The following is a 26679-nucleotide window of genomic DNA, read 5'->3' as shown; positions in this document are numbered from 1 at the left end:
TTCAAATATTCTGTTTTCATTACAGTTATAAACTTGATTCCATAAACATTAAATAATAGTGGGGATTTCTTTCTGAATACTGTATTAACTAATCAACAAATGTGCTTACCTGTCAGTCACAGCTTTCATGAATTCCTCCAGAAGGTCATCATAAGGCTTTCCTCTTACTCTTTTGTGTCTTAGTCCAATATACAAAGGGTCCTTTAGTAACTCCTGTTGAAGAAAAAGCATTATAAGGATCACAGTCAGGGCTTTTTTTCTCAGGGAATAGGTACAAGTACTTACCCCTTGTCCCCGCCCCCTACTCACCTCCAAGCACTGTCCCTGATCTCCTGCAGCCAGCAACAATTGACCCCTTATAACAAATTACAACTCTCCAGCAGCCTGCAACAAAAGACCCCTCCCTCAACAGTAGATCGTTTGCAGCAACATACAACCTCCATAGCAAAATAGATCCCCACCAGCAACAATAGACCCCTCCAGCGACAATAGATCCCCAGTAGCCAACAATAGACCCTCCAGAACACTCTACCACCTCTTGCCATAACATACATTCAGTGCTGGAGGTGCCGGACTGCGGTACGCCCATGTTCCTGCTGAAAAAAGCCTTGCATACTATATATAAAAGGCATAAGTGTTTGTATTTATGCTCAAAGAAAGGTAAAGCATTGGTAAACTCCGCATACAAAAATGACATATGTCATTCCATTATGTGGTACATAGTCTTTAACTTGCAAAGTCATCACTGTTAAAATGTCATGTTTATATATTTATTGGTAGCAATGTTCTCATGAAAAGGACTGCCAGAAACATAACTGATGCTGTACATATTATTACATAATTACAGATTATGTGTAAAATCTGGCCATCTGTATTCTGAATGATGCATAGTATGGCATGCCCTATGGCAGTGCTCCATGAGAATGTGGCTAATAAAGTCTACTCCCTTCTGATGAAAAAACTTTTCCTGTGTCTCCTTGGCTCTTAGGGCTCATTTACACATGCCTTAAAGAGCGATCCTCATCTCCTGTTTTAACCCCTAAAAGCCCTAAAACTGTACTGCAACCATGTACATTACATGCTTGAGGAGTGGTTGTTGTGTGGCCCCAATCACTTGAATGGGTCACATGGGGTGGGTAGTACTGCCCATCGAATGTGACAATGGGAACAAATGTTGATATGCTAAGTTGGAAAGTATCATGGCCAAGGTGTGTATGAGGAGGGGGGCTCAACTGGCGATTTTTCCCAACCCCCAACTACCAGTGTAAACTAATCTTTAGGAATACAGGTAAAGCAGAAAAAAAATCCTACAGCAATTAGGTAACCCCCCATCTGACTATGGAGGTAACAAGGACACAAAATGCAGCTTGCTGTACTTTTTACTGCACTGTGATGATGTAATCTATGCCCATTATATAACATGTATTTTGAACTGTATATGCAGTGCAAATGTATTTTAAAAATGCCATTCACTGTACCCGGTGTGAATGGGCATTATGTTGTCATTGCTCAAGAGACTTTTTTTGGGGGAATGGAGATCCACCTGATACAGTTTGATCTATCAGTGAATTTATAAATATCTGCTAGAGCTGCATGATTTTGTGAAAAATTAGAATCACGATTTTTTTGTTTCGAATAAAGATCACGATTCTCACAGCGTAACATCAACTTTCACATTACATAAAAAAATTGGGCTAACTTTACAGTTAGTTTTTTTATTCATTAAAGTGTATTTTTTTCCCCCAAAAAAATGCATTTGAAAGACAGTTGCGCAAATACAGTGTGACTTAAAATATTGCAACAACCATCATTTTATTCTCTAGGGTCTCTGCTAAAAAATATATTATATATATATATATATATATATATATATATATATATATATATATATATATATATATATATTTATATATATATATATATATATATATATATATATATATATATATATATATAAATAAATAAAATGTTTGGGGGTTCTAAGTAATTTTCTAGCAAAAAATAATGATTTTTAACTTGAAACTAACAAGTATCAGAAAAAGGTTTAGTCTTTAATGCTGCGTACACACAACCGTACTTTCCATCAGAATAAACTCTGATGGTTTTTCCGACGGAGTTCCGACTGAGCGGACTTGCTTACACACGATTCACACCTTTCTAGCATGATGACGTACGATGGGAGTAGAAAAGGAAGTTCAATAGCCAGTAGCCAATAGCTGCCCTTGCGTTGTATTCGGTCCATCGCACTAGTATAGAGAGGAACAGTTTTCCCGATAGGAATTGATTCCATCGGAAAGATTTAAAATATGTTCTATTTCTAGGTCCTTCGGATTTTTATAACAATAAACGATCAGATTAGCCCACACACGATCAGATTGTCCCATGGACTGATCCTGTCTGACCTAGTCTGCCGGAAAGTTCGGTCATGTGTACGTGGCATTAGGTTTCTTTCACACTAGTGCAACATAGGATCTAACTTGTGATATCCCAAGTCGCAGGACATGTGAAATGTCATGTATCTCTGTGAGAGCCGTTCCAATTGACACTACTGAAGTCGCTGTGACGTCATCACGTTCAAAACGAACAGACTTTCGAACTGACTTAGTCTGTTCGTGTGTGGCCAAGTCTGTTCATTCAGAAGTCCGTCGGAACTCAGCTGAAAAGTCCTTCGGGAAGACCGTCAGACCTAGTCTGCTGGAAAGTCCGGTCATGTGTACGCGACATTAGACAGCCCGATTATCATCCGGACCTTCTGAAGACTTCTACCATTAGCATTATTGATGTGTTTTTTTTTAAATCTATATGAATAATCTAAGCACTCAGATTATCATATCGTGCACTACAGGTAAGGAAGTGGTTACAAGCCACTAATCATTTGAAATGTTTTCATGCCACATTCAGAATTATAGGTTGAAGCTCTATGGACAAAAATGAGAATGTCCCTTAGCCTATGTAGCAAGGTCTCTGGCTTTGTCCAGTCTAATGAGAACTTTCCCAGTCAAAGATAGCTGACATTTTTCTGTAAAGTGGTGGGCTGTGAGCCATAGTGGGTTCAAGGTGGACAAAGTTATTGGGTGCCAGAAACTTCTTGGATGTAAAAGAGGTTTTATTTCTCTTAACAGCCCTTTTTATATTTTTGGGGGAAAGGGCCAGGACACACTTAAATAGTTGCAGATCCAATTGGCAGACTCCAAGACTTCAATAAGAGGACAGTTGTGCAGGGAAAGGCCCCAGCAAGACATCACTTCTGCACATGCAGGAATGCTGTCTCCTATGGCAACAGTCTTTGACAGTTCCTAACTCAAATGTAACAGTTCCTTCAGCTTCACTACAACTGCCTCTCATAGTTCTTCAACACTGAGCTCCTGGTCTCTCACTAGACCCTTTGATTTACTGAATGATCCCCTTGAGCTCCTCCAATATTTGTGGTGGTATCTCCCTCAAGCGTCACCCATGCTTCCCTGCTGGGTCCCTAGCTTGGTACTCTAGATACTTCTCAAGCTTCACCCCTGCTGACTGGCTCGGTCCCTGGCTTGACGCACAAGGCTTCTCTGCAAGCATCACCCCTGCTGGTTGGGTCCCTGACTTGATCACCGCCTGATGTTACCAGAAGTTACCAGATTCTCCACCATGCCCGTTCGGTGAGAATGCTGCTCCGGTACTTTCTTCAATTACTCACTGTGGTCCCTGGTAATAAAGTGGTTGGTCCCTTTATGGCAACAGCTTCCCTTCTACCTCCGACCACTGACAGATTCTCCGGTTGGCAGAACCATAATTTCTGGTTGGACTGCAAGCCGCAATCCCAACCCTGCACTGCTCTCTTACTTCTGGATATGCCCTCCCATAGCCTAGCGGCCAGATGCCCCCAGAAAAAGCCCAATCTCTGGCCTAGCAGCCTGGGGCACATGACACACATCCACCCATACAGCCATTCGTTGGCACAGAACATAGATAACCTGACTCCACCCGAATATATATCTCCTAGCAAACCAAAGGATCACAAAAAAAAACCCTGCCCGATGGCTGAGATACCCCATATACCAATAACCTGACCTTGGTTTGTCCTTCTCATATCTAGTACCACCAAGTGCCCGGCCACCTAGTGGTAGAAGAGAAAAGTACAACTAGGGAGAAATCAATGGATCTCTAACAATTGACCAGGGTAACTACTCCTGGCAAGTAAATTTGTGAGGAGCATCCCAGACTAAACCATGTACTGTTTGCACAAACGTGTGGCATGACAGTTGGAGGCCAGGTTATACAGAGGCTGGCTTCAAGTTTTTTTGTTTTACAATGTTGCAAACTCTGCTTTGTTTAGGAATCCCTAATTCCTGTGTTCCTCAATGAACTTCTACAAAATATTATAAGAAACATATAAAGTGGCTACATAAACCATTCTGTAATATGTAGTCACTAAAAAGTACCTTTCCATGTCAACCTGCAGCTGATATGTTTTTTCCAAAATTGCTAAATAATCAAGTCTTACTTTCTTCTAGGTGTCAGTCTAGGGGCATTCTGCAAACTGTCTCTGTACAAAACACAATAAGAAATATAAAACATAATTTCCTGCTTGTGTTAAGCTCATTTATACTTATCTAGTTAACAGATAAGTACTTATCTGTGTTCTTAGTACATAAAGCAAATCTAAAAATACATCTCTGTTCTCTTTTCTCTCATTTTCTTTTTGTTTGGTTTAAAATTGCATCAATTGAAAAACTATTTAAGTACTGCCCAGTACAATGACACAATTAAGCCAGCATATGAAAATCTCACTCATCACTATAATGACAAGTAGTTTGCAAAATATAGCAAACATGCAAAACAGCAAGTGCGATTTCAGTTACATTTCAGCAGAATAAATTTAAGGAAATATATAAATAAAGAAGTTCAGGAAACAGTTTCTTTGATTTGGTCCCTAGTTATGGTGAGTCATGCATTTGGCTTGATTTTCTGCTTTCACATGATATTTTATGTATTACCAGAGGCGTACATTACTGAGAAAAACCATGAGAAAAAAAAAAGGTCAGAATGTGTGGTGACTGACCTAATATAGCATTAGATACTGCTTTTCACAAAATAGTTTTTGTGTTATATCTCCATCGACCACATTATTCACATGGAATGACATGTCAATGACTTTGCCACAATGTAAGTTCCAAAATGCATGCAAGGAAGAATGTCTCAGTGGTAGTGGTTTAAGGGTTAGCTCTGTGGATTTGTTTTGATGGATAACAGGGTTTAATTTCCACCAGCAACATTATCTACAAGGACTTTGTGTGTTTCCATGTGTTTGTGGTGATTTTGTCTGGGTACTCCAGTTCCCTACTAGGATTCTAAAAAATAATGGTAGGTTAGGTCTCATATACATGGACATTGCTTCATCTCAGCCTGTAAACTTAAGCCTTGAGAGCATCAGATTTGGCAAGCATTTACAAATCAACCTTTAGCAGCTTTCCCAAAGTTCTTTAACGCTTGAGTCCCCAAGCCTTTTTGTCTCTTTGTCCCTTAAACCCCAGATTGTTTTTCGGCAGGGTTTAGCAATGTCTCTGTTCCATACATTATGCCTTTAGTGTTTGCAGTCTACCCCAATTTATTATACATTACATTTTTTTTTGGGACACTGAAACCATCGGGTCCTGAGAGAACTGCTGAGTCTGGTTGACAATTTAAAATTACATGGTCCAAGGGGCATGTAAAATAGCATCCAGGACCCAAGTGGTTAAAGCACGATTCAATCAGGCTACATTTGCAGAATGTACTAATCTGTTTTGAAGGGATGAAAACCCTATTTTTGGACTCTCAGTTAAAGTGTGGCACTCCATTCTTTGTCTCTGTGGGGGAGTGTGACGGAACTGTCAACTTGGGTGCTTCTGTCAATATACAGCTTCCTCCAGTCTGGTTTAAAGCATGGCTTCCCCCTGCTCAAACACATGCTGCATGCAGTTTGTTAAATGGCTCAGTGTAAATACCTTTGTTCTACTCTTATTTGGTGCGATCATGTGATCTCTAAGCTCCAACCCACCTGTATCAGTGATTGGCTGCTAAAGCTGAAAGATGGCAGTGCCAACAAACAGGGAGCAATGGAAGCTGGCAGGTGACGTCAAATGTCTGTGAATTCAGCCCCTCACCAACAGTGCTGACAGAGCTTAGTGATCATGTGAGAGTTAAAGAAAAGGTATTTACATTGAACTATTACAAACAGTATGCAGTGTGTGTTTGCGTTGTGGTGGGGGAGGGGAGCGGTTGGGGAAACATTTTAAACCTGGTTATAATACCCACAAATTCCACTTTAAGTTTCTGGAGTGGAGCTGGAACCCCTTTAAACTTGGAAGTTACAATGTACTGCTGAATCATTAAAGTGGTTGTAAACCCTTACATATACCCAGTGAAGGGACTATTCTCAGGTGATACACAGAGACTAAACAAATCCCCCTACATAAGTTGTACCTGTCTATCTGCAGTCTTCTCTACATCTGTTCAAAGTCCTGAATATATAAAGTTTGTCTAAGAGTTCAGTAATAAGAAGGAGATGGAGAGCTGAAGTTACACTTTGTAAGAAGGGAAGAAACACCCCCCCCCCCCCCCCCCCCACACACACACACACAGCTCATAGGAACAGAGCTGAGGCTGTCAATCAACTGGAGCTCCTTTCCCTGCCATTTTTCTGCAAGTGCTCCAAAGCTCAGTTAATGAGGTAAGGCTTCACTTTGCAAAGAGTACTCAATCACGTGTAAGGAAAATTAAAAAAAACTGCATTTTTTTTATTTTTTACATTATTGGATGAGTCAGTAGAGTTTCTGCTCATTTACTAAGCTCTGGAGGAACTGCATTTTGCAAAGTGCACAGTTGTTTTGTCTTTAGTAAATCAACCCCTTAGTGCTCTTAATTGAGACAAGTACATGTTATAGAAGGACATGCTTTGTTCATATTTTGCGGCCGGAACGCCCCTTTAAGGCAAATAGTGCCAAGCACTACAGATGTAAAGGTCCAGATTACTATTCTTCACCAAAAATTCTACACCAAAACATTTAATCTATAATCATTTCTTGATGGAGAAGATGGTTCAGGAAGGCAAATTACAACTGTGTGCCCAACTATTATGCAGCAAGTATTTCACAGTTTGTAAATGTAATGCATGTATCTCTATAATATCCCACACACCTTCAATATAATCCAACTTTTTCACAGAAACAACATTTGCAGGAACACTGACTTGTGTTGCGTTAAAAGTTTTTTATAGCCAGTGGCTCTAAAATAACCAAATATCCTTCTGCACAGACTAAATTATTATTTATATGTCTGCATAACATTTGGTTGGTAACACTATATGTACTTTATTAAGAATACCAATATTTATCCCATCTGTATATAATTTTATTCACTGCATGGTTATAAAAATAAAAATGTCTTAATGACATTTTTTGTAGTTTACCGTATTGTATATATTATGTAGGTAATTATTTGCAAGGATTCTCTGTGTTTATTAGCAGATGTATACGAATTGTGAAGTTCAAAATATGTGCAATAGAAAAGCAACTGGAGATTAAAAGTTGTTTCTTTTTCTTTAACAAGGATTACCTTTGTTGAAGGCAGGGAAGTTTGGTAGTAGGTGGTAATACAATGAATACGTTAGTGTCCACGCTAGTTCATTGGCTTGGAAAGGTGCATGCCCGATTACATTTTGCATTTGCAGGGCTAATAGTCCATTACAGGGATAGAAAAACAAATACTTGAGATGTGCGCAGCACATGATGAAACGCTAAATCAAGAGCATGCTGTACACATCATGGGGTATGGTTTACCTGTGTAGATTTGTATCCATAAAATGAAAGGAACTTTCAATGGATAGAATGTTATGTGTATTATCTGAAGGTTTATATTAAATTCATTGATATTTGCTGATGGTTTGTATTATGTTCTTGCAATACAGGCATACCCCACTTTTAAGTACACAATGAGGTTTATTTACTAACGTAGGAAAGTGCAAATCAGGCTCACTTCTGCATAGAAACCAATAAGCTTTCAGGTTTTATTACCAAAGCTTAATTGAACAAGCTAGGGTTAGAAGCTCATTGGTTTCTATGCAGAAGTGAGCCTGATTTTGAACTTTCCACCTTTAGTAAATAAACCCCATTGTATACTTAAAAGTGGGATATGCCTGTACTGGACATCAGTGATAAAATCTCACCAAAGAACCTAAATACCTTGAGTTGTTAGTGTGGTATACAAAATACAAAATTCACTTAGCTTAGCAATTGAGGTGAAGTGATGCTGAATATAACCATCCAATCATGTGCAAGCAAACTTTTGTAAAGTTTTTTTTTTTTTAAGGATACTTACCTTAACCTCTGTTTCTGTAGTGCAGGGGGTGACATCACCATACTTCCATTGAGTTTCCAGAGAATGGGGGAGGGAAAGGGGGGTAGCCTATTTAGGCCCCTCCTTGCCTTATGGGACCGTGGCGTCGGCTATTTTATTAATATTAAAGGAGTTTAAATTGGGCTTATTCTAATTGGTGGAATAGGGTCACATGATAGAGAAGCTTCCAGAAGGTTAGTAGCTTAAATGGGGATTGGTTAGTTAGGGTCAGGTGACCTTTAGAACCATCTGGAAGGCTTTTTGGGGGCTATTTAAGGAACCCCCTAACACATATTATGTGAGAGATATCCCAAGAAGAGTTCTGCCCTATTCTAAAACATCAATATAATCCTTGAGGCAAATAGGTTATAGGTCTTGGAAACTTCAGTCGGGTCAAAAAGACAACTTTCAAAAAAGCGGTAACGCCTGTGATTATTCAAAGAATGGTCCCTTGGCTCAGAATTTATCCAAACCAGCAGAAGGCTTCATTGTTAATTAAAGGTTTTGTTTTAATTTACCCCCTTTTGATGGCCCAGGTTGTACGGTAGTAAGTCATTTAAATTCAGTTAGAGAATTTCTTTATGTGGTTAGAGTTAAATTAACTAACAAGACCCTTTTGAATCTCCGCCATTTTTGAACTTTCGGGTGTCTCCTTTGGGGTAGTCCCCAAAAAAGAACCGAATGAATTCCGTCTACTCAACCAGCTTTAAATGAGCAGATAGACCCATAATCTATCCTTCAGTGACTCATGCGTCCTTTGAGTCAGCTTTAGAAAAGCTGCATATATTGGAAAATAATGCGTTATTGGCTAAAGCAGATATAAAGTCAGCTTTTAGGCATCTACCGTTAAATACAAATTGTTTCAGCTCATTAGTAATTTGTTTTGAGAATAAGTTTTACTTTGACAAGTGTCTGCCAATGGGCTGTTTGTTTTGTCTCTATTTTGAAACATTTTCATCATTCATTGAATGGGTAGTAAATTCTTGATCCATTATCTAGATGATTTTCTGCCGAAAAGGCGTTTGATAGGGTGGACTGGGAATACCTCAGAGCGACCTTGTGGCACTTCGGATTGGGCCCAAGCATGTTTCATTGCATCTCCTCCCTGTACTCCAATCCCACGGCACGAATTCGCATTAACGCCACTTTAAGCGGCTCATTCACACTCTTTAATGGGACTAGAAAGGGCTGCCCCCTCGCCCCTCTCCTATTCGCACTCACCCTAGAACCCTTTCTGTCCACAGTTAAATGAAACTCTGCTGTACACGGTATTCAGGTAGGCTCTATAACTCACAAATATGCAGCATATGCTGATGATATCTTGTTCTTCGTACGACAGCCTCGTATATCACTACCTAACCTTATGTCTGCTTTCTCCACCTTCCAATCATTCTCCAACTTCAAAATGAACCTTTCCAAGTCAGAGATCTTAAACATCAACCTCCCTAGATGAGAAGAGGAATTACTATGTCCCCTCTTCCCTTTTAGATGGGTTCAATGTACCATGAAGTACTTAAACACAACTATATCCCTTTATTGAATAAAGTAAGAGAGGACTTAAGGAATTGGAATAGCTTAGCACATTCCTGGCTAGGCAGGGGGAATGTTGTTAAAATGAACATATTACCTTGAGTACTTTTTCTCTTCCAAATGATTCCACTGGGTGTGCCCATAGGGTTCTTTACTACACTGCAGACCATTATCTCCCGCTATAGCTGGAGGAACAGTCACCCCAGAGTCTCAAGGGACGTTTTATACCGATCCAGGGTCTCGGGGGGACTGGCCCTCCCGAACATCAGAGCTTATAATCACGCTGTAATACTGTCTAGAATAGCAGATTGGAAATATGCTGTCCACTCCAAATTATGGGTTGACCTGGAACATTCCCTCAGCAGCACTGATCTCTTGGTGGTTCCTTTGATACCCCGCCTGCACAGGGGCCTTGGCCACACAACTTCTTCACCCACCACTTCTACCTTAGATGCCTGGGACACTTTGCACAGGAAATTCTCTTGCTCATAAGATTCTCCTTCATTACCGCTTCTTAACCATAACTATTTTTTACCTGGCTTGCTTGACCCAGGCTTTAAGACATGGTCCCCGGACCGACCATTACTGCTACACCATGTCCTCCGAGCAAAGGCTTTCAAACCCCTGTCTGAGATCATTGGCTCCAGATCAACTACATTCTTGTATAATTGGAGGTTCACACAGCTGCAGTGCTTTATTAGAACTCTCTCCCAGCCGCTAAGAGGGCTAGAGGACCTAAATGTTATCGAGGAGGTGTTCCATCCGGAAGATCCGCCCTTACACTGCATCTCGATTTTTTACAAAGCTCTTATTTCTCTCCTTGGCAATGCACACCCGGCTTTCTTAGCCAAATGGGAAGTCGATCTAAACTCCCCAATCACAAAACATCGTAAGGATAAAATCCTACAGTTAACCCACATCTCATCCCTTGCTTCTAAAATGGCGGAAGTGAACTATAAACTGCTCACCAGATGGCACTACACCCCGTCAAAGCTGCACCAGATGTTCCCTGACAATTCCCCGTTTTGTTGGAGGAATTGTGGTTTTAAAGCAACTCATGCACATATCTGGTGGTCATGCCCCAATATCCGACCGTTTTGGGCCACCATTACCCAACTTATACACCGGAACTCAGGCACCAGCCTTTATAACGACCCTTGGACCGTTCTTTTCCACACCACCATGGAATCGGTCGGCCCATGTAAACGCTCGATCATTCCTCACTTGTTGAACACAGCAAAGGCATTGATACCCACTCTTTGGGGACAACCTAGGATTCCAACAATCAAAAGCTGGCTACAAAAGGTAGCAGAAGTGCATCTCATGGAGGACATTACCCACCACAACAGGACTTCCGCTCAGAGACATCATATAACTTGGATCCCGTGGCTGGAATTTAAAACCACCTCCTATTACAAAGAACTCTTAACACAAGATCCTGATGATGCGACCACCCCTCTGAACTTGAAATAACAACATCTTTTGTACAAGAGCCATTCCATCTGAGCTATAAGCTTATTATTTAGTCGTATTATTTAGTCGTACATGTACAAATATCCAATATATTACTTTCCCAGGTGTTGACATGCAAGCCTCCATTCCCCTCTCCTCCCTCTCAACTCCCCTTCTTTGTTTCCTCCCCCTTCCTCTTTCCCTCTACTTTACTGCTTAAACTTTTCTCTCTTTTATAGACAAACTACACTTGCTTTTTCTACCCTTATTATATGCACAGAACTATGATCTTACCTTTCCAAACGTTAAGCTATGATGGAGCATATACTGTAGTATCTATATAGATGCAGGTGGACGTATAGCTGGCCCTCAGAGGCCATTAAATGTTCAGGTAACCAGTACCATTCTATATGTACCACCGATTTATTTTATGTTCATTGTTTGTTGTTTGTCTCTACTGTTTCAATAAACATTTATTAAAAAAAAAAATTTAGATGATTTTCTTTTCATGGGAGCTGGAGGAATGTTTTCATTTACTACATTCATTCTTTTCAGTTTGTAAATATTTTGGTATTCTACTGGCAGAAGAAAAAACAGCTTTTTCAACGACGTCTATATATTTCTTAGGTATCACATTGGATACAGTAGCAGGTAAGTTTTGGCTCCCCAGCGATAAGATATACAAGCTTATGCATATGCTATTAATGGTCATAAGAAGGAAGAAAATAACATTAACCTCCCTAGCGGTATTATGTCGCATTTTAGGTGCTGAAAGAGATACAATGTTTTGCATGGAAATTTGGCATTTTATATTGTAGGCCTGTAATTCTTAGAAATAACTCACTTAAATCTGTCCAAACTAGAGTCTAGTAGACATCCCGGGTATGATAAAATTTGAAAAACAAAATCATAAATTAAAATATAATAAATAACTATAAATAATTATACCAAATAATAATATAATAATAATAAAAATGATTCAATAATGTAATCAAATCAAAAACACAGAAATTTTCTCAGTTGCAGGATTGTCACTGTCATTACTTTTCAGTGTTTGATGACGGATCTCCCCACAAATCACTATCACTCAATTCTGCAAGTGATTCTAATTTATTATCGCTGTTTTCTAGCTGGTCTAAAACCACTTTTGATGTAAAAGGCACAGTTTTAGTTGCTATGGACAATCTCCAGTTTCCAGGCAGAAAGAACAGTTTTTATAATATAAAACTGCATGCAGGGCACTGGGCAGACCACTAGGGACAGAAGGGATGTGAAATAGTTACATACAGCAATGTAATCTGTAAGATGACATTATACTGTATGTAATGTGTATGTTTTACATTTTGAATTTGGCGCTGTTTTCCGTCCCCGTGCATCGCAACGCTTGCAGAGAACGGAGCTCGGCTCCATGATAGATCGAGTGGAGGACAAGCCGCTCGCACTGCGGGGAGACATCACTGGATCCAGGGGATAAGGTAAGCACACTCATCCTGGATCCTGAGATGCGACCCCGAGTCTGGCACGGGGTTACCGCTAATGGTTCTGAATTTTCACCCAGAGCCAGACTCGGGAATACCACCAGGGGGGTTAAAAGAAATGCAATCGCTTTTGGGTCAATTGGCAGTTGCGTCAAGGGTTTTACCGATGGGGAGAGTTTTCTCCAGGAGGTTGTATATGGCTATATTAGGTTTATAAACCCTTCCTCACATGTCAGATTGACCTTGGAGACTAAAGGTGACCTTCTGGTTTGGATACATTTTCTGGAGCATTTTACTGGGAAAACAGTGTGGCAGAAAGATTTATTTAGGACAGAGAATTTTGCTTAGCAACAGATGCGGCGGAATCGATTGGGTTTGGAGCAATCTGGAGAAGCCATTGGTGTGTATCTGCTTGGCCAAGTCGGTGGATTGCTAGTGGCTTCTGCGGAAATATAGTGCTTTCAGAATTATTTTGATCAATTGTTTCTTTAGCGCTATGGAGTTCTCAGTTTGCCAATAGGAGAATATTATTGAGTACAGACAATAAAGGTGTGTGTTTTGCTGTAAATTGTCTTTCCTCCAAGTCTCCACAGGTGGTTTCCTTTTTGTGTCATTTAGTCTTTCTTTGTCTAAAATGTAACGTCTGGTTAAAGGCTAAATACATTCAAGGTAAGTTTAACTTCATAGCTGACGCTATCACTCGCCTGCAGCTGGACCCGTTTTTCTCCCTGCTGCCGGAGGGGGAACTAGTCGGGGCTTCATGCTCACCCCATTTACGGTATCTGATTTCATTTTTGAGAATATGAAGAATTCGGTGGCTTATTCGACTTGGAATTATTATTCTGCTGCATGGTTGCTGTGGTTATCATTTCTATGTTCATTAAAGGCTACTATTTCTGCATATTAAGTGTATTCACACATTTAGTGTTACTATTTGCTACTATTTGTTACTATTTACCGGGGCTCTGCGTCCCTCACCCCAAAGCACCTTGCCCCCATGTTGATGGGGACAAGGGCCTCTTCCCAACAACCCTTGCCTGGTGGTTGTTGGGGGTTTGCAGGCAGGGGGCTTATCGGAATCACGGTACTTGTGATTTGGATGCAGGTCCATTGAATTCTATTACATGCAAAGTGCTGCATTTTGAAGAAAAAAAAGTCCCCGACCCTTTCCAAAAATGCAGTGGCACATAAATGCATTGATGTGAACATGTTCCATAGGAACCTATGTTAAAAAAAATCCCTGCATTTCTGCAAAATGCAAAATGCATAAAAAAAATGGATTAGTGTGAATCGAGCCTTACAGAGGCTTCAACATATATATTAAATGTTATATTTAGTAAGAAGTGTCAGTAAATAGTGGTATGGATAGGCCAGCTAAGTTGTGGTGTGTCTAAAATAAAAATTAGGTTTTCTGTATTTTTTTGTGTATTTTGACTTAAACTGACTGCTGTTAAAGATTCTACATGTGCATTTTATGCAGGAATAAAGCCATATGAAGTGTGTACTAATGCACTGTACAGGGGTATTATTGTGTGCATGTGCAGGTTTAGTCATCGTGGCTCTGGCAAGCATCATGGACTGGAGGATAAACTCCCATACAAACATTCCCTTTTCTGCTCCAAATGCATGATGTGCTAGTTCTTTTAAGCTGTTGCTTTGCGTAGAATTTTTATTGCTAACATTTTTATTTTTTTTCATATTTAGGTAAAATGTTGACACACAAATGTACTTTGTAAGAACAGAAGTCACACGAGCATCATTATTTGGATGTTCAAAGTGTGCTGTGAACTAGAACTGCACCATATGCATGGAACATCAGTAATTTGCCAACGATGCAAGCCTACTATAGCAATCTATTTCAGCTCTTGTTAATTTTCTGTGGTAAATCTAGACTTGTTCCTTAAGAATTCGGTTGATTACGAGCATGACTTTACTTTTGCTTAATAAGTGTTTGATACACTTGATGTCTTTTATTTGGTAACCCCCAATTGTATCTTCCAGTTCTTAAAAACAGTGGTAAAACTGTTTATTACATTAGCAAGAATGTTTATTAAGGCCCCTTTCACACTGCTCTGTAGCAAAATCGCACAAATTTCCCACATGTTTCTGGTGCGGGCTGCCTGCACCAGTGAAAAATTGGCATGTGACTCAAAACCACAAATTACAAGTGTGTTTTTGCCGTGATTTTGCCATTTCCATTCACTTCAATGGGAAGCTGTATTTTTGGTGTGGTTTTCAAAAACCACGCCCCAAAGATTCAGCATGCATGACTTTTCAAAGTGCACTCCACTCCACAGCGCAGTGGTGTGAAAAGTCCCATAGGATTTAAAGGGAAAAATTTGTCCTGCGTTTTTACCTTGCAAGAAAAACGCAGGAGAATTTTTTCCCTTACGTATCAGTGTGAAAGGGCCCTAATTTACAGCAATTAATTATTTTCTACAGATCTATTGTTTACATAATTATAATTGGAATCAGTCCTCGCAAACATGAAAGGTCCGGTCGGGCAGGCTAAATAAACCATGAGCTTCTTATTTGTCGTGGATTGTACAGCAGTGAAGCTTCAATGAAATAATGTTTAATATATTTTTCTCAGAGCTGGGACTTTTGAGTGCTTGCACCTCACATTATTATTTTTTTTTTTTTAAGAAACCCAGGGTAAAAAGATTAAACCTTTAAAACAGCCACAGCAGCTGTGTACAAATCTTAGTATTGAAATTCCCAACACATAAAAAAAAAGTGATAGGCAAGTTGAACTGCTTATAGTAAAATGATAGACGGGTGGGAGCACTCTCGTTCTGGGAGGACTTCATTTGACCTCCCATTCTCACCACGCATGCATTGTAAACCCCTAAAATGAAAAATTAACAAATCATATCCATCTAAAGTGTAGACTTGCCTCAATCTGTAGTACCTAATGTGAATTCTGTGGGCTGTCTCTTTCCTCTGCTATCTACTTGAGCCACTTTTGACAGTTTATCTTGACACCAAGTAATCCTGTGCAGCACACAGCAGGTGACCGACAGCCTCAGATGTGCATGTTTTCCTATGAAGCTGTGTAGAGGGCATGTGTCTATTCTCACTCAGGTCTCAGATTACACTCATATCTGCTCTGTGCTGTGCATTGTGTGACGTCGGATTCTGCCCCCTGCCTCCTGCAAACTGACCAATACCATCTAATCTGTGTACTTTGAACGGCTCTTGAGAAGAGAAAGATGCAGGTAAACAGGTACAACTTGTGTAGGAGGCTTTAACTCACCACTGTGTATCACCTGTGGCCAATCACTTCAGTGGGCTTATGTAAGGGTTTATTATCACTTTAAAGCGGTTCTTCACTCTAAAGGGGAAGTTCCGCTAATCTGATCCCTCCCCCCCTCCGGTGCCACAATCGGCACCTTTCAGGGGGGAGGGGGGTGCAGTTACCTGGATAATCCAGGTAACTGCACCCACTTCCGGCCAGACCGCCGCAGACCCCCGCAGACGCCCCCCCCCCGTTGTGTTCTGGGAAACACACAGTTCCCAGAGACACAGCGGGGGACCATAAGAGACGCGCAGCGCGACTCGCGCATGCGCAGTAGGGAACCGGGCAGTGAAGCTGTAATGCTTCACTTCCCGATTCCCTGACAGAGGATGGCGGCAGGGGCAGCAGTGAGACGAGCGATCGCTCGTCACCTGCCGCCGACATCGCTGGACCCTGGGACAGGTAAGTGTGATTTTATTAAAAGTCAGCAGCTGCAATATTAGTAGCTGCTGGCTTTTAATATTTTTATTTTAGGTGCAGAACCGCTTTAACTCTTCAGCAGCTATTAAAAACTTACGTTTTGGGTGGCCTGACCCTTTCAGAAAAACTAAAATGAACAATCATAATGTTACATGGGTCTGTACATCTGGCCATAAACTTTAAGAGATAGTTGGACTTGCAGCCAGATCTGATGACCCTTGGGAATGATGGCAGAACTGCAGAGCTTCTATAAACTTGTGTTATTGTCTATGTTCATTTTATAATGTTATTTGAACAGGGAAATGCAGTGAAGTGAGGAATAGCAGGGAGAGAGACTATTAGAAAAAAAAAAATTTTTTAACCTGTCTAATGATCGTTTGTCAGTGTGATCCCAAAAGACACGAGATTGTTTGTTTAGTTTGGTGACTGTCTAAAGACTGTCACAATTTGGACAACTGCCATTTTCTGTGGCCTTAACAAAGTATTACAGTATATCGACATGTATAACAAATAAACTTGCTACCTGGCATTTAGTATCATATATAACAAAGAATGATTTTTTTGCAAGCTATTCCTCTGGTGTCTGCTAATTCTAGCAATGAAGTTTAGCAATACTTCCTGACAGTACCTTTTCAAGAAATTGAGGAGATATTACTTATGCCTCCATTTTCCTGGATAACATTCATTGTTTTCTGTCCAGGATGAGAAAAGTGACTGCTGTAAAGAAAAGTTATATTTGTTTATCTGCCCCCCGGGAATACAGCTTGCTCCCATTTGCATACAATGCTTGATATCTTCACAAAGCTTTTTTCCATTACAAAACCCCCTACTTTATTACCCACAGAAGTTGTGGTTTGTGTGCGTATTTTGTAGGCATACGCAATATTGGGCAAACACAAGATGCTCAGATTATTTGGAACATCAACAAAGTGATGTCAATCTAAAATGAGACAGTGAAAAGAATCCTAGTATTTTCACTCAATATAAATGCAAGCATGTATAATTGTTAATAGATGTTCAGGGAGAAGGAAGATGAAGTTATTCAAGGCACTGATGTGTTCTTGTTGCCACAGAGAAATGAGTCAAACCACCGTGGCTTGTTTATGCCTGTACAGCTTACGGCAAGCTGGCACAATCTTTAGTAACTTCCAAGGTTGCAAGCATTACCGGCTAAACCACAGGGCTGTGCTTCAACATGGTTTCGTGGAACATACTTGGTAATCCATGCCTAGAAATTAGGAACCCAAGGCGTAAATGTCATGTTCAAGGTGAATATATATTCCAAAATAAATGTCAGCTTTAAAAGGATTGCACTAAAATTTTCATATTTTATTGGTTTTATTCCGTTACTTGATGTGATCTCTTTATACAGCAATATGGATATCTATCTATCTATTTATCTATCTAAACTAGAATGACTTATAATGTATTTATATATGTTTGAGTATTTATAATAATATACGAACAAGAAATAGAGCACACTAGATGGGTCTGATCAATCGCTAGGTGTATTTAAAAAGGTAAACAACGACATGTACTTACATTTATAGCCAAATTCTAGCCTCACTTCTTCTTTTCTGTTTGTAGATGTGATCTTTTCCACATATGCAGCGCTGTTTTTTTCCCCCTGCTTGCTGTGTACCTCCAAAGTCTCTTGAGTTCCATAGCAGTTGCTGCCCTTCCAGCCTGCATATTGCCCAGCATATTGCCCAGCATTACCATATCAGTTGCCTACCTAACATAAGTACATCCTCTGGTCTTCTGGATTGCTGGTAGTAATGCACTTCACATTGGCTCTGTCCTGTGAAGTAAACACTGAGTGACCTCCATATATAATGTTTCTACTCATCCCTATCATTCAGCAAGCCACACTGAATACTTGGAAATGTAGTCACATAGAGGTGGCACAGGCCACTGCAGTGTAAAAGTGCGCATTCCATTTTATTCATCACATCGTCAAGGGTAGAATAGGTGGAAGAAGAAGCTAGAACTATAGTGAACCAGGCATTGATCCTGGCAAGCAACATTCTTGTTGCTGGGTCTTATAGATGTCAGCTTAACAGAGATGTAGCACCCTCTAGTATAGTGCAGGCAAATGTATTGACTCATGGAAAACAGAGTCTGAATCTGGGTCAGGGTTTATTGCAGGTCAGGCTGAATGATTCATACAGGAAGGTCTCTGATACACCCCCGATCTGGAAGTTTGGAGAAACGTCTAGAAGTTAGTGGGCGGAAGCCATGAAGGATAATCTTCATACTTGAGAGAACATGACCAATTCCCAGGCAGAATGTCCTGGCAGGGTGGCTGAGTCAGCCCTTAAATATGGATGAGTCATGCTAGCAAGGGAGTCAAGTGGAAGATGGGGTGCTGAGGAGGCTGTCAGTGGCCTAGGAGGGATACCCTAGGTCTTGGGGGGTCTCTACCTCCAGGCTGGGCTTGGGCTGGCTTAGGAAGACCCTTGCAGCATCTTGGTTTGTCCAGGAGTCTCGCCTGAGAGCAGTGGGGGCAAGGAGGACAGAGTGCGTATGTCAGCACATCCAGGGATTTTCAAGGGGGGAGACTGCCACATGTAGCAAGCTTTCTAAAGGACAGCGCTGAGCTTAACCCTTTTTACCCTTGCCCTGGGAGTCCTTCAGAGCAGCCAGGAGAGCTGGTATTGCCTGCAAGCAGCTGAGCTTGAAGCAGATCTACATTATTAAAGTATACGCTCCTGCATGCAGTTTACCTGATTTGTGTGCTATTTCCAAGAGAGGCTAAGAGACCTGTAATTAACTTTTGCTATTTATCCACTAAGGACTGTGTGAGCCCAGGAAGAAAAGTTGTTAACCCTAATAAAACATCAAAACAAAGCCAAGGAACTAACTTCCTGTGTTTGGATGCAAGCAGAGAATGCGTGTTGCCTGTGCAGGAGTAGGGGTACCAGTTGCCAGCAGCCCCTGTGGGGATAGTGCTACAGAGGGTTAAGAAGTTTTCCAAATTTTCCAGTTGCTCACTTCTTGGGAGCATGGATCTTAAATATATGTCAGCTGCGGTATTCCCTTTGGATACATTCTCAGAGCTTTCAAGGGTTCCTATGGATGATAAAGAGTTATGCAGCACTCCCACAAATCTAACATTGCCCTCTGGATGAACTGGTCAACCTTATTGTCAGAACTGGATTCCCATCACTGGAACCCATAGGTGAACAACCATTGGTTCCAAAACTAAACTCCACTGCTAATAATCACTACTTTGTTTTACTTGTCCTACCTACAATAGTGTGAAATTGTATAAATAATCATATTGCAGATAATGAAAAAAATGTGCATAGTGACTACAAGGAAAACACATAGGCTGCCCACTGAACTAGTAGTATTATTACCTTTAATTTGACAGGGGCTTTTAGAAAAATTCAGGCAATAGAGATGCTTTAAAGCAGATCTTCACTGCACCTGAGCACCAGAAACTAAAAGTGATTTCTCAACAAAATAAAGCATGGAGACATGGATGGATGGGTGAGTTTGCTTTGAATAATAAAAATGATACAAATCAAACTCATCCATCCATCTATGACTCCATGCTTTATTTTGTTGAGAAATCACTTTGAAAAACACCCCTAGCATTTTTGGCTGTGGCCAACTTGAGTAAGGGCAAACAATTCAAGTAGCATTTACTTCCTGGAATCCATCTGCCTTTAACTCAAGCGTGCATGCAGGAGAGTGTGCCTAGCTGAAAAAAATCCTCCTCCTCTTCTCCCCTCCTGAAGACTCCTGAGATATGACTTAAAGTGGTTGTAAACCCTTACAAACCACTTTGACCTACAGGTAAGCCTAGATTAAGGCTTACCTGTAGGTCCAAGAAATATCTCCTAAACCTATATGGTTTAGGAGATATTTGCCTGAAAACAGGCACCGCTGTCTACGGCGCATGCACCGCTGTCTACGGCGCATGCACCGCTGTCTACGGCGCATGCGCCGTAGACAGCTGCGCGCAGGCGCACTGAGCGCGGCATTCTCAACGACGGAGCTGCCGTGCGTGTCGGCTCCCGTGCGCATGCGCGGGAGTGACGTCATCGCGGCTTCGCCGAATCACAGCGGCGGAGCTGCGAGACCCCACCAAGAAGATGGATTCGGCGGACTACAGGGGACAGCGGCGACTTCGCTGGCTCCTGTGTCAGGTAAGTGACACATAATGGACTACTATGCGATGCATAGTAGTCCATTATGCTTTGCCTTTGCAGGAAATGAAAGAGGAAGTAAACTCATCAGGGTTTACTTCCTCTTTAATTTGCCTAGACAGGAAACCAAGAAGTAACTAAAAAAATGTAAAAAAAAAAAAAAAAGTTTAAAACAAGTAAATATAATATATATTCCTATCTATTTACTAATGCAAGCACCATTTGGATTAAAAGTAATTCATGTTGATTGGAAGAGTAAAGTTCCACTGTAAGCATGCATACATCTATCCCTTGTCGGAGAAACATACATACCAATTAAATAATTTAAAACTGTTAAACTACCTGAACACAGCCTCTACTGTTTCACAAAGCTTTGGTCTTTGCTGTTCTTTTACAAACTGCATACTGCAAACTGCAAAATGCTGGCAAGTACCTAGGCTTGTCATGTTAGCTGTTGGTTTACAAAATGGAAACATGCGGTACAATAAATGAATGGATTCACTCATTACATTTTATTGCATTCACTTATTACTACTATAGCGATACCCTCACTTAAGAGGGCCGCAAGTTTGGTTTGGGTCCTGAGCACATCTCCGCCAACCCCCCGGCAATCTGCACTACCCACTCTGGCACAGTTAGTATCTAGCAATACACATTAAATCACTTATACTCTAAATATGTGTGTGTGCGTGCGTGGGTAACTCAAGCTCATAGACAATCTTTGAAAGTATATAACTGACTTTACTTATTGTTTTTATAAAAGGAATAACATGAATCAAACATTTGGATTGCAACACATAATCAGGTCCCTGCAGTAACCAGTAATAAAGATAAACAGAGTAATCAGCATAATAAAGTATTGCTATGCAACTCTAGCGCTGCCCTTTTTCAGCTACTTCCCCACATGGGTAAACACCCAGCACTGTCTACCTATGCAGTCAGGCCTGACTGATCTAGATGGAAGTCCAGTGAAACAATATTCGCTAGCAATCTTTCGGTGGTGCACTTGAAGAACAACTTTGTAATCCAAACGAATAATAAAGATAAAGCATCTGTCTTTAAACAGCTCTCACCACCCGGACAAGTCCAAGTCCGTTTTCTCTGCCTTTTCGTCTAGGAACAGGAATCCACCGACCTCCGAGTCTTCAATCCTTCTGGTGTACAGCAGCAAGGAATGAGAAAATGTCTCTCGGGTGCAACTAGGCTGGCAGAGAGCTCTTTGGAAAAGAGCACAAGGCCCAGGCTTCAGGCCTTGTGCCTCAGCAGTTCAGCACAGATCTCCTCTTGCTTGAAGAGAGGGGGGTGTCCAAAGAGAGCGAACTAGGCCTCTCCCCCTCCTTATATTTCCTCCCCCATAAGTCTCTGGGGCATAACTCAAAGCATCCTGGGAACCAGCGGGGTTCTGGGAACAGTAGTTTTATAGTTCTTAAAGAGACCCCGCTACACACTCCCCCCACTTAAACTCTTTGGTCCCCAAAGATAAACTTTTAACACATATCCTGTACCAATTTTGAAAGTGCCGAGTATGATGTTGGTACAGGGAATTTCCACCAGAACTCAGAGGTGGGATTCCCTGTCCCACAGGTCACACTGACATGAGTGGCCTGCCTAACTGTGCCAGAGAGTGAGCTGGGGTTGCCCTCCACCAAATGGTCAGTGGAAGGATTAGAGCGTTCAGCACTTCTTCTAGCAGTCACAACAGAGTCCTCAGAGCTCTCTCCCATTTGAGAGTAGGTTAGCTTCTTGGGGGGTCTCACAACTCGGCGAGCTCTCTGTTCTCTTGGGACTTCAGGCTCTGGTGCCACAGGCTCTACTTCAGGAACACATTCTGACAGCATCACTGGTTCTGGAACATCAGTTCCTTCCTCTTCTGAGTAAATGCTAGGGATATCTTCCCAGCCTTCAGGCACACCACTAGATGGAATGAACTCTGTAGCTTCTGGGTTCAGTGCCCCATCCTGTGTATCCTCAGTAGGTGGGAGATCTATGGCAGAATTTCCTGGAGTTGATGAAGGCCACAGCCACTCAAGCTCTCCTCTTCCACCTTCACCTTGTTGGGAATCTTGTCCATCTCTAACCCGGGAGGTCTGAGACCGAGTGCTAGGTCCTGGGGTATCCAGAATGGAAACAGATTCAGGTGGATCTCTCACTGGAGGTATTCTGACTGCCTCAGTAAGCGGGAGCAAATGATTCCTGTGCCAAGTTTTCAAGGGCCCCATTTTCCCCTCTGGTTTTAGCTTATACACAGGCAATCCAGGTAGCTTTCTGCAAATGACATAGGGCTCCGATCTCCATCTATCAGCAAGCTTGTGCTTCCCAGGGATCCCCAGATTGCGTAGCAGTACACGGTCCCCAGGCTGCAGGTCTTGCACTCGAACCTTCAGATCGAAGTTCCTCTTGTTGCGGGCTCCCCTTTGGTCCGAGGCCGCCTGAGCTCGTTCATGGGCCACTTTCAAATTGTGTCTAAGTCGGTCCACATATCCCTTGTGGGAGGTAGCAGAGGCATGGTCTAGGGAAATGCCAAAGGCCAGATCCACCGGCAATCTTGCTTCTCTCCCAAACATGAGCCGGTAGGGGGAGTAACCCGTCACATCACTTGTGGTGCAGTTGTAAGCGTGCACCAGAGCTGATATGTGTTGGCTCCAGTGTTGCTTCTTCTCTGTCTCTAGAGTTCCAAGCATGTTTAGTAAGGTCCGATTAAACCTCTCAGGTTGGGCATCTCCTTGTGGATGATAAGGTGTAGTCCTGGTCTTCTCTACTCCCAATGAGTCCAGTAGGTTCCGGATCAGACGACTCTCAAAGTCCCTTCCTTGGTCTGAGTGGATTCTCTGTGGTAATCCATAGTGGACAAAGTATTTTTCCATGAGCACCTTGGCCACAGTGGAGGCCTTTTGGTCTTTGGTGGGGAAAGCCTGGGCATAACGGGTGAAATGATCGGTTACCACCAGAACATTTCCCAATCCACTCAAATCGGGTTCAAGGCAGAGAAAGTCAATGCACACCAGATCCATTGGACCCTGACTCTGTAGGTGGCCCATTGGGGCAGCTTGATGGGGTAGAGTCTTCCTCTGGATGCATCGTGCACAAGAACGGCAATATTCCTCCACTTCTGCCCTCATACAGGGTCAATAGAACCGGCTTCTGACAAGCTGAAAAGTTCTCTCCGCCCCTAGATGGCCATGCTGGTCATGTAAGGCAATTAGTACCGTCTCTCGGTGCTTCTCTGGGAGAAACAACTGCCACTTATCTTCTGAGTTATCAGAGGGGCCCCTTCGGTAGACCACTCCCTGATGTACTTGTAGCTTATCCAACTCTTTCCTCAGCAGGCGAGCCTCCTTGGAAGGGTGATGTCGAAGTCCCTCTGGATTCTCATTCTCCAAAGCTTCAAGGACCAATCTCCCCATGGGGTCTTCCAATTGGTCATAGCTCAGCTCCTTTCTGGACAGCTTTGGCAGGAGTTCCTCTGCTAGTTGAATTACCCCACAGTAGGGTTGAGGGACTCCCACTGCGGTGACTCCTATCTCCTCTGCTCTGGAGCCCCCTCTTGCTTGAAACTCAGCACCCTGACAGAGTGCTCGCACTCCTTCTGGTGCTACCTGAGTCCAGTCTTCCCAGTCATCGACCATGACATGAGATCTTCGGGACAGGGCATCTGCATCCCTATTTCCAGCCCCTGGTCTGTATTTTAGACTGAAGTTGAATCCGGATAATGCAGCCAACCATCTGTGTCCGGTTGCATCTAACTTTGCAGTAGTGAAGAGGTAGGTCAGAGGATTGTTATCTGTCTTTACGGTAAACTCCGCCCCATAGAGATAGTCCTTCAGTTTGTCTACAACTGCCCATTTGAGGGCCAAGAACTCCAATTTATGAGTGGGGTAGTTCTTCTCCGAGGGAGTCAGGCTCCGGCTCACATAGGCCACTGGTCGCAGCTGCTCTTCATGCTCTTGATAGAGCACTCCGCCTAGGCCCTCATGACTGGCATCGACATGTAGCTCATATGGTCTGGTGGGGTCGGCATAGGCCAGGACTGGGGCCGTGGTAAGGCTCCTCTTCAAGGTTCGGAAAGCCTCTTCACACCTTGGGCTCCACTGATCTTGAACCGACTCACCGGCCCTCCTGGGTCCCAAACCATCCTCTTCTCCTTCAGTCTTGAGCAATTCGTTCAGTGGCTTGGCAATCCAGGCAAACCCATCCACAAATCTTCTATAATAGGAGCAGAACCCCAGGAAAGATCTGAGCTCTGTGACTGTTGTCGGTCTTGACCAAGAGGTAACTGCCTCCAACTTCTCAGGGTCTGTAGCCACTCTCTTTTCAGACACTATGTGTCCCAGATAGTTCACAGAGGATTGGTAAAACCGGCACTTCTCGGGAGAAAGCTTGAGTCCCTCTTCGCTGAGTCTTCTCAACACCTTCTCCAACCTGGCCTCATGTTCTTCCAAAGTCTTCCCGAAGACAATGACATCGTCCAAGTACACAAGGACTTCTATGAGGTTCATGTCTCCAACATTCTGTTGAATTCAAATAATCCCACTGGGGTTATGAAAGCTGTCTTCTCTCGGTCTTCCTGGTGCATGGGGATTTGGTAGTACCCACTCTTGAGGTCCATTACACTGAACCACTTGGCACCAGCCAAACTCTGTAGGGCATCCTCTATTCTCGGTGTGGTATACTGGTCAGGGATGGTCTTCCTGTTGAGAGTCCTGTAGTCAATACAAAGCCTCAACGACCCATTCTTTTTCCTGACCACCACTATGGGGGAGGCATAGGGACTTCTAGACTCCCGAATCACACCAGTCTTCAACTCCGCAAGCTGCTCCCTCAGATCCTCCAGGTCAGCTAGAGGGACCCGCCTAACCCTTTCCCTGAAGGGTTTGTCTTCTTGGAGGCGGATTCGGTGGGTGGCACTCCTGGCACATCCAACATCAAACTCATCCTTTGAGAAAATCCTCTCCCATCTAGTCAGCTGGGCCTTGGCTCTCTCCTTCCAGGCTCCAGGTAGGTCCGGGTTCTCCATGGAAAGTTTTTCCCAAACATCTCCTCCTTCACCCGTTCCTTTTACTTCAGACCAGCTGACTGGGGCCGCAGGACTCACCTGCCCCAACAGCATTCTGGCAGGGATCTCTATGGGTCTCTCCGTAGGGTTTCTCACACTCACTGGGACTCTTCCTCGAGCCTTCTTCAGGGCCTTGATTGAAATCACTTCCGGTATCACTTCCAGGCCTGAGTGATCCTCCCTTGGATCAGATTCCAGCATGACAAAGGGGCCAGGCTGCTCCCAGGTAAGCTTCACCGTGGCCCTGAGGCAGGCTACCTCTCCGGGCTGCAGCACCACTCCCTCTCTCCCAAGTCTCCACACCTTCCCTATCCCCTCTCCTGGGGTCTTCTGCTCTAGGACCAACCGTTGGTAGGCTGTCTTCAGCATGGGATGGATATTGGGATCTTGATGGTTACTCGTCTCCACTAGAGGGGTCAGAAGTCTTCGCCCCAGATCCGTATTGGTCCCTATGATGAGGGACATCTTGCTGGCCCCGGGCGGTCTAGGACACACAACTGCCAGGGTGTCAAACACCTCAGTTTTCCCTGCCACAGATGGATCGAAGGTCAGCTTTATGGGCAGGTAACCATCGTAGGGGAAACTCTGAGTTCCAAGGCCCCATATCTCCAGCTCTTCTATCTTCTGTATAGGCAAATGGCTCAAGTGCCTATCATAGAAGTCTCTGTACAACAAAGTCACTTGAGCTCCAGTGTCCAGGAGGGCCTTCGTGTAGACTCCTTCCACCTGGATGGAGACAGTGGGGGACGGGCCGACCAATTCTTCTGGGAAGGGCCGGGTTGAGGCCACCCTCTTCTGGGGACCCGTCTTCATCCAGTTGGTTTTTGACTTTACTCTTTTTCGAGCCTGGTATGCATTGACCCTGCCCACAGTAATGGGAGTACAAACCCGCTGAGGGATGTTATTGTCTCTTATTTGTAAACATTCCTTCTG

At 42.7% G+C, this 26679-nt stretch overlaps 1 protein-coding gene across 1 annotated transcript in view; it reads right to left on the bottom strand.

Annotated features, from left to right (window-relative positions):
• Nucleotides 1–26679, bottom strand: part of ME1 (malic enzyme 1) — a 356512-nt gene that overhangs the window by 159495 nt on the left and 170338 nt on the right. Inside the window, exon 6 of the mRNA XM_077487320.1 lies at nt 110–213. Within this exon, the coding sequence (XP_077343446.1) occupies nt 110–213 (104 nt within the window). The remainder of the gene's footprint in view (nt 1–109; nt 214–26679) is intronic.

Source organism: Lithobates pipiens, unplaced genomic scaffold (genome assembly GCF_037356315.1).
Source record: "Lithobates pipiens isolate NorthernLeopardFrog02 unplaced genomic scaffold, aLitPip1_a1.2 Scaffold_18, whole genome shotgun sequence".
Taxonomy (NCBI): domain Eukaryota; kingdom Metazoa; phylum Chordata; class Amphibia; order Anura; family Ranidae; genus Lithobates; species Lithobates pipiens.
Note: the sequence above shows the minus strand (reverse complement) of the source record. Positions and strands in the feature narration are given on the sequence as shown.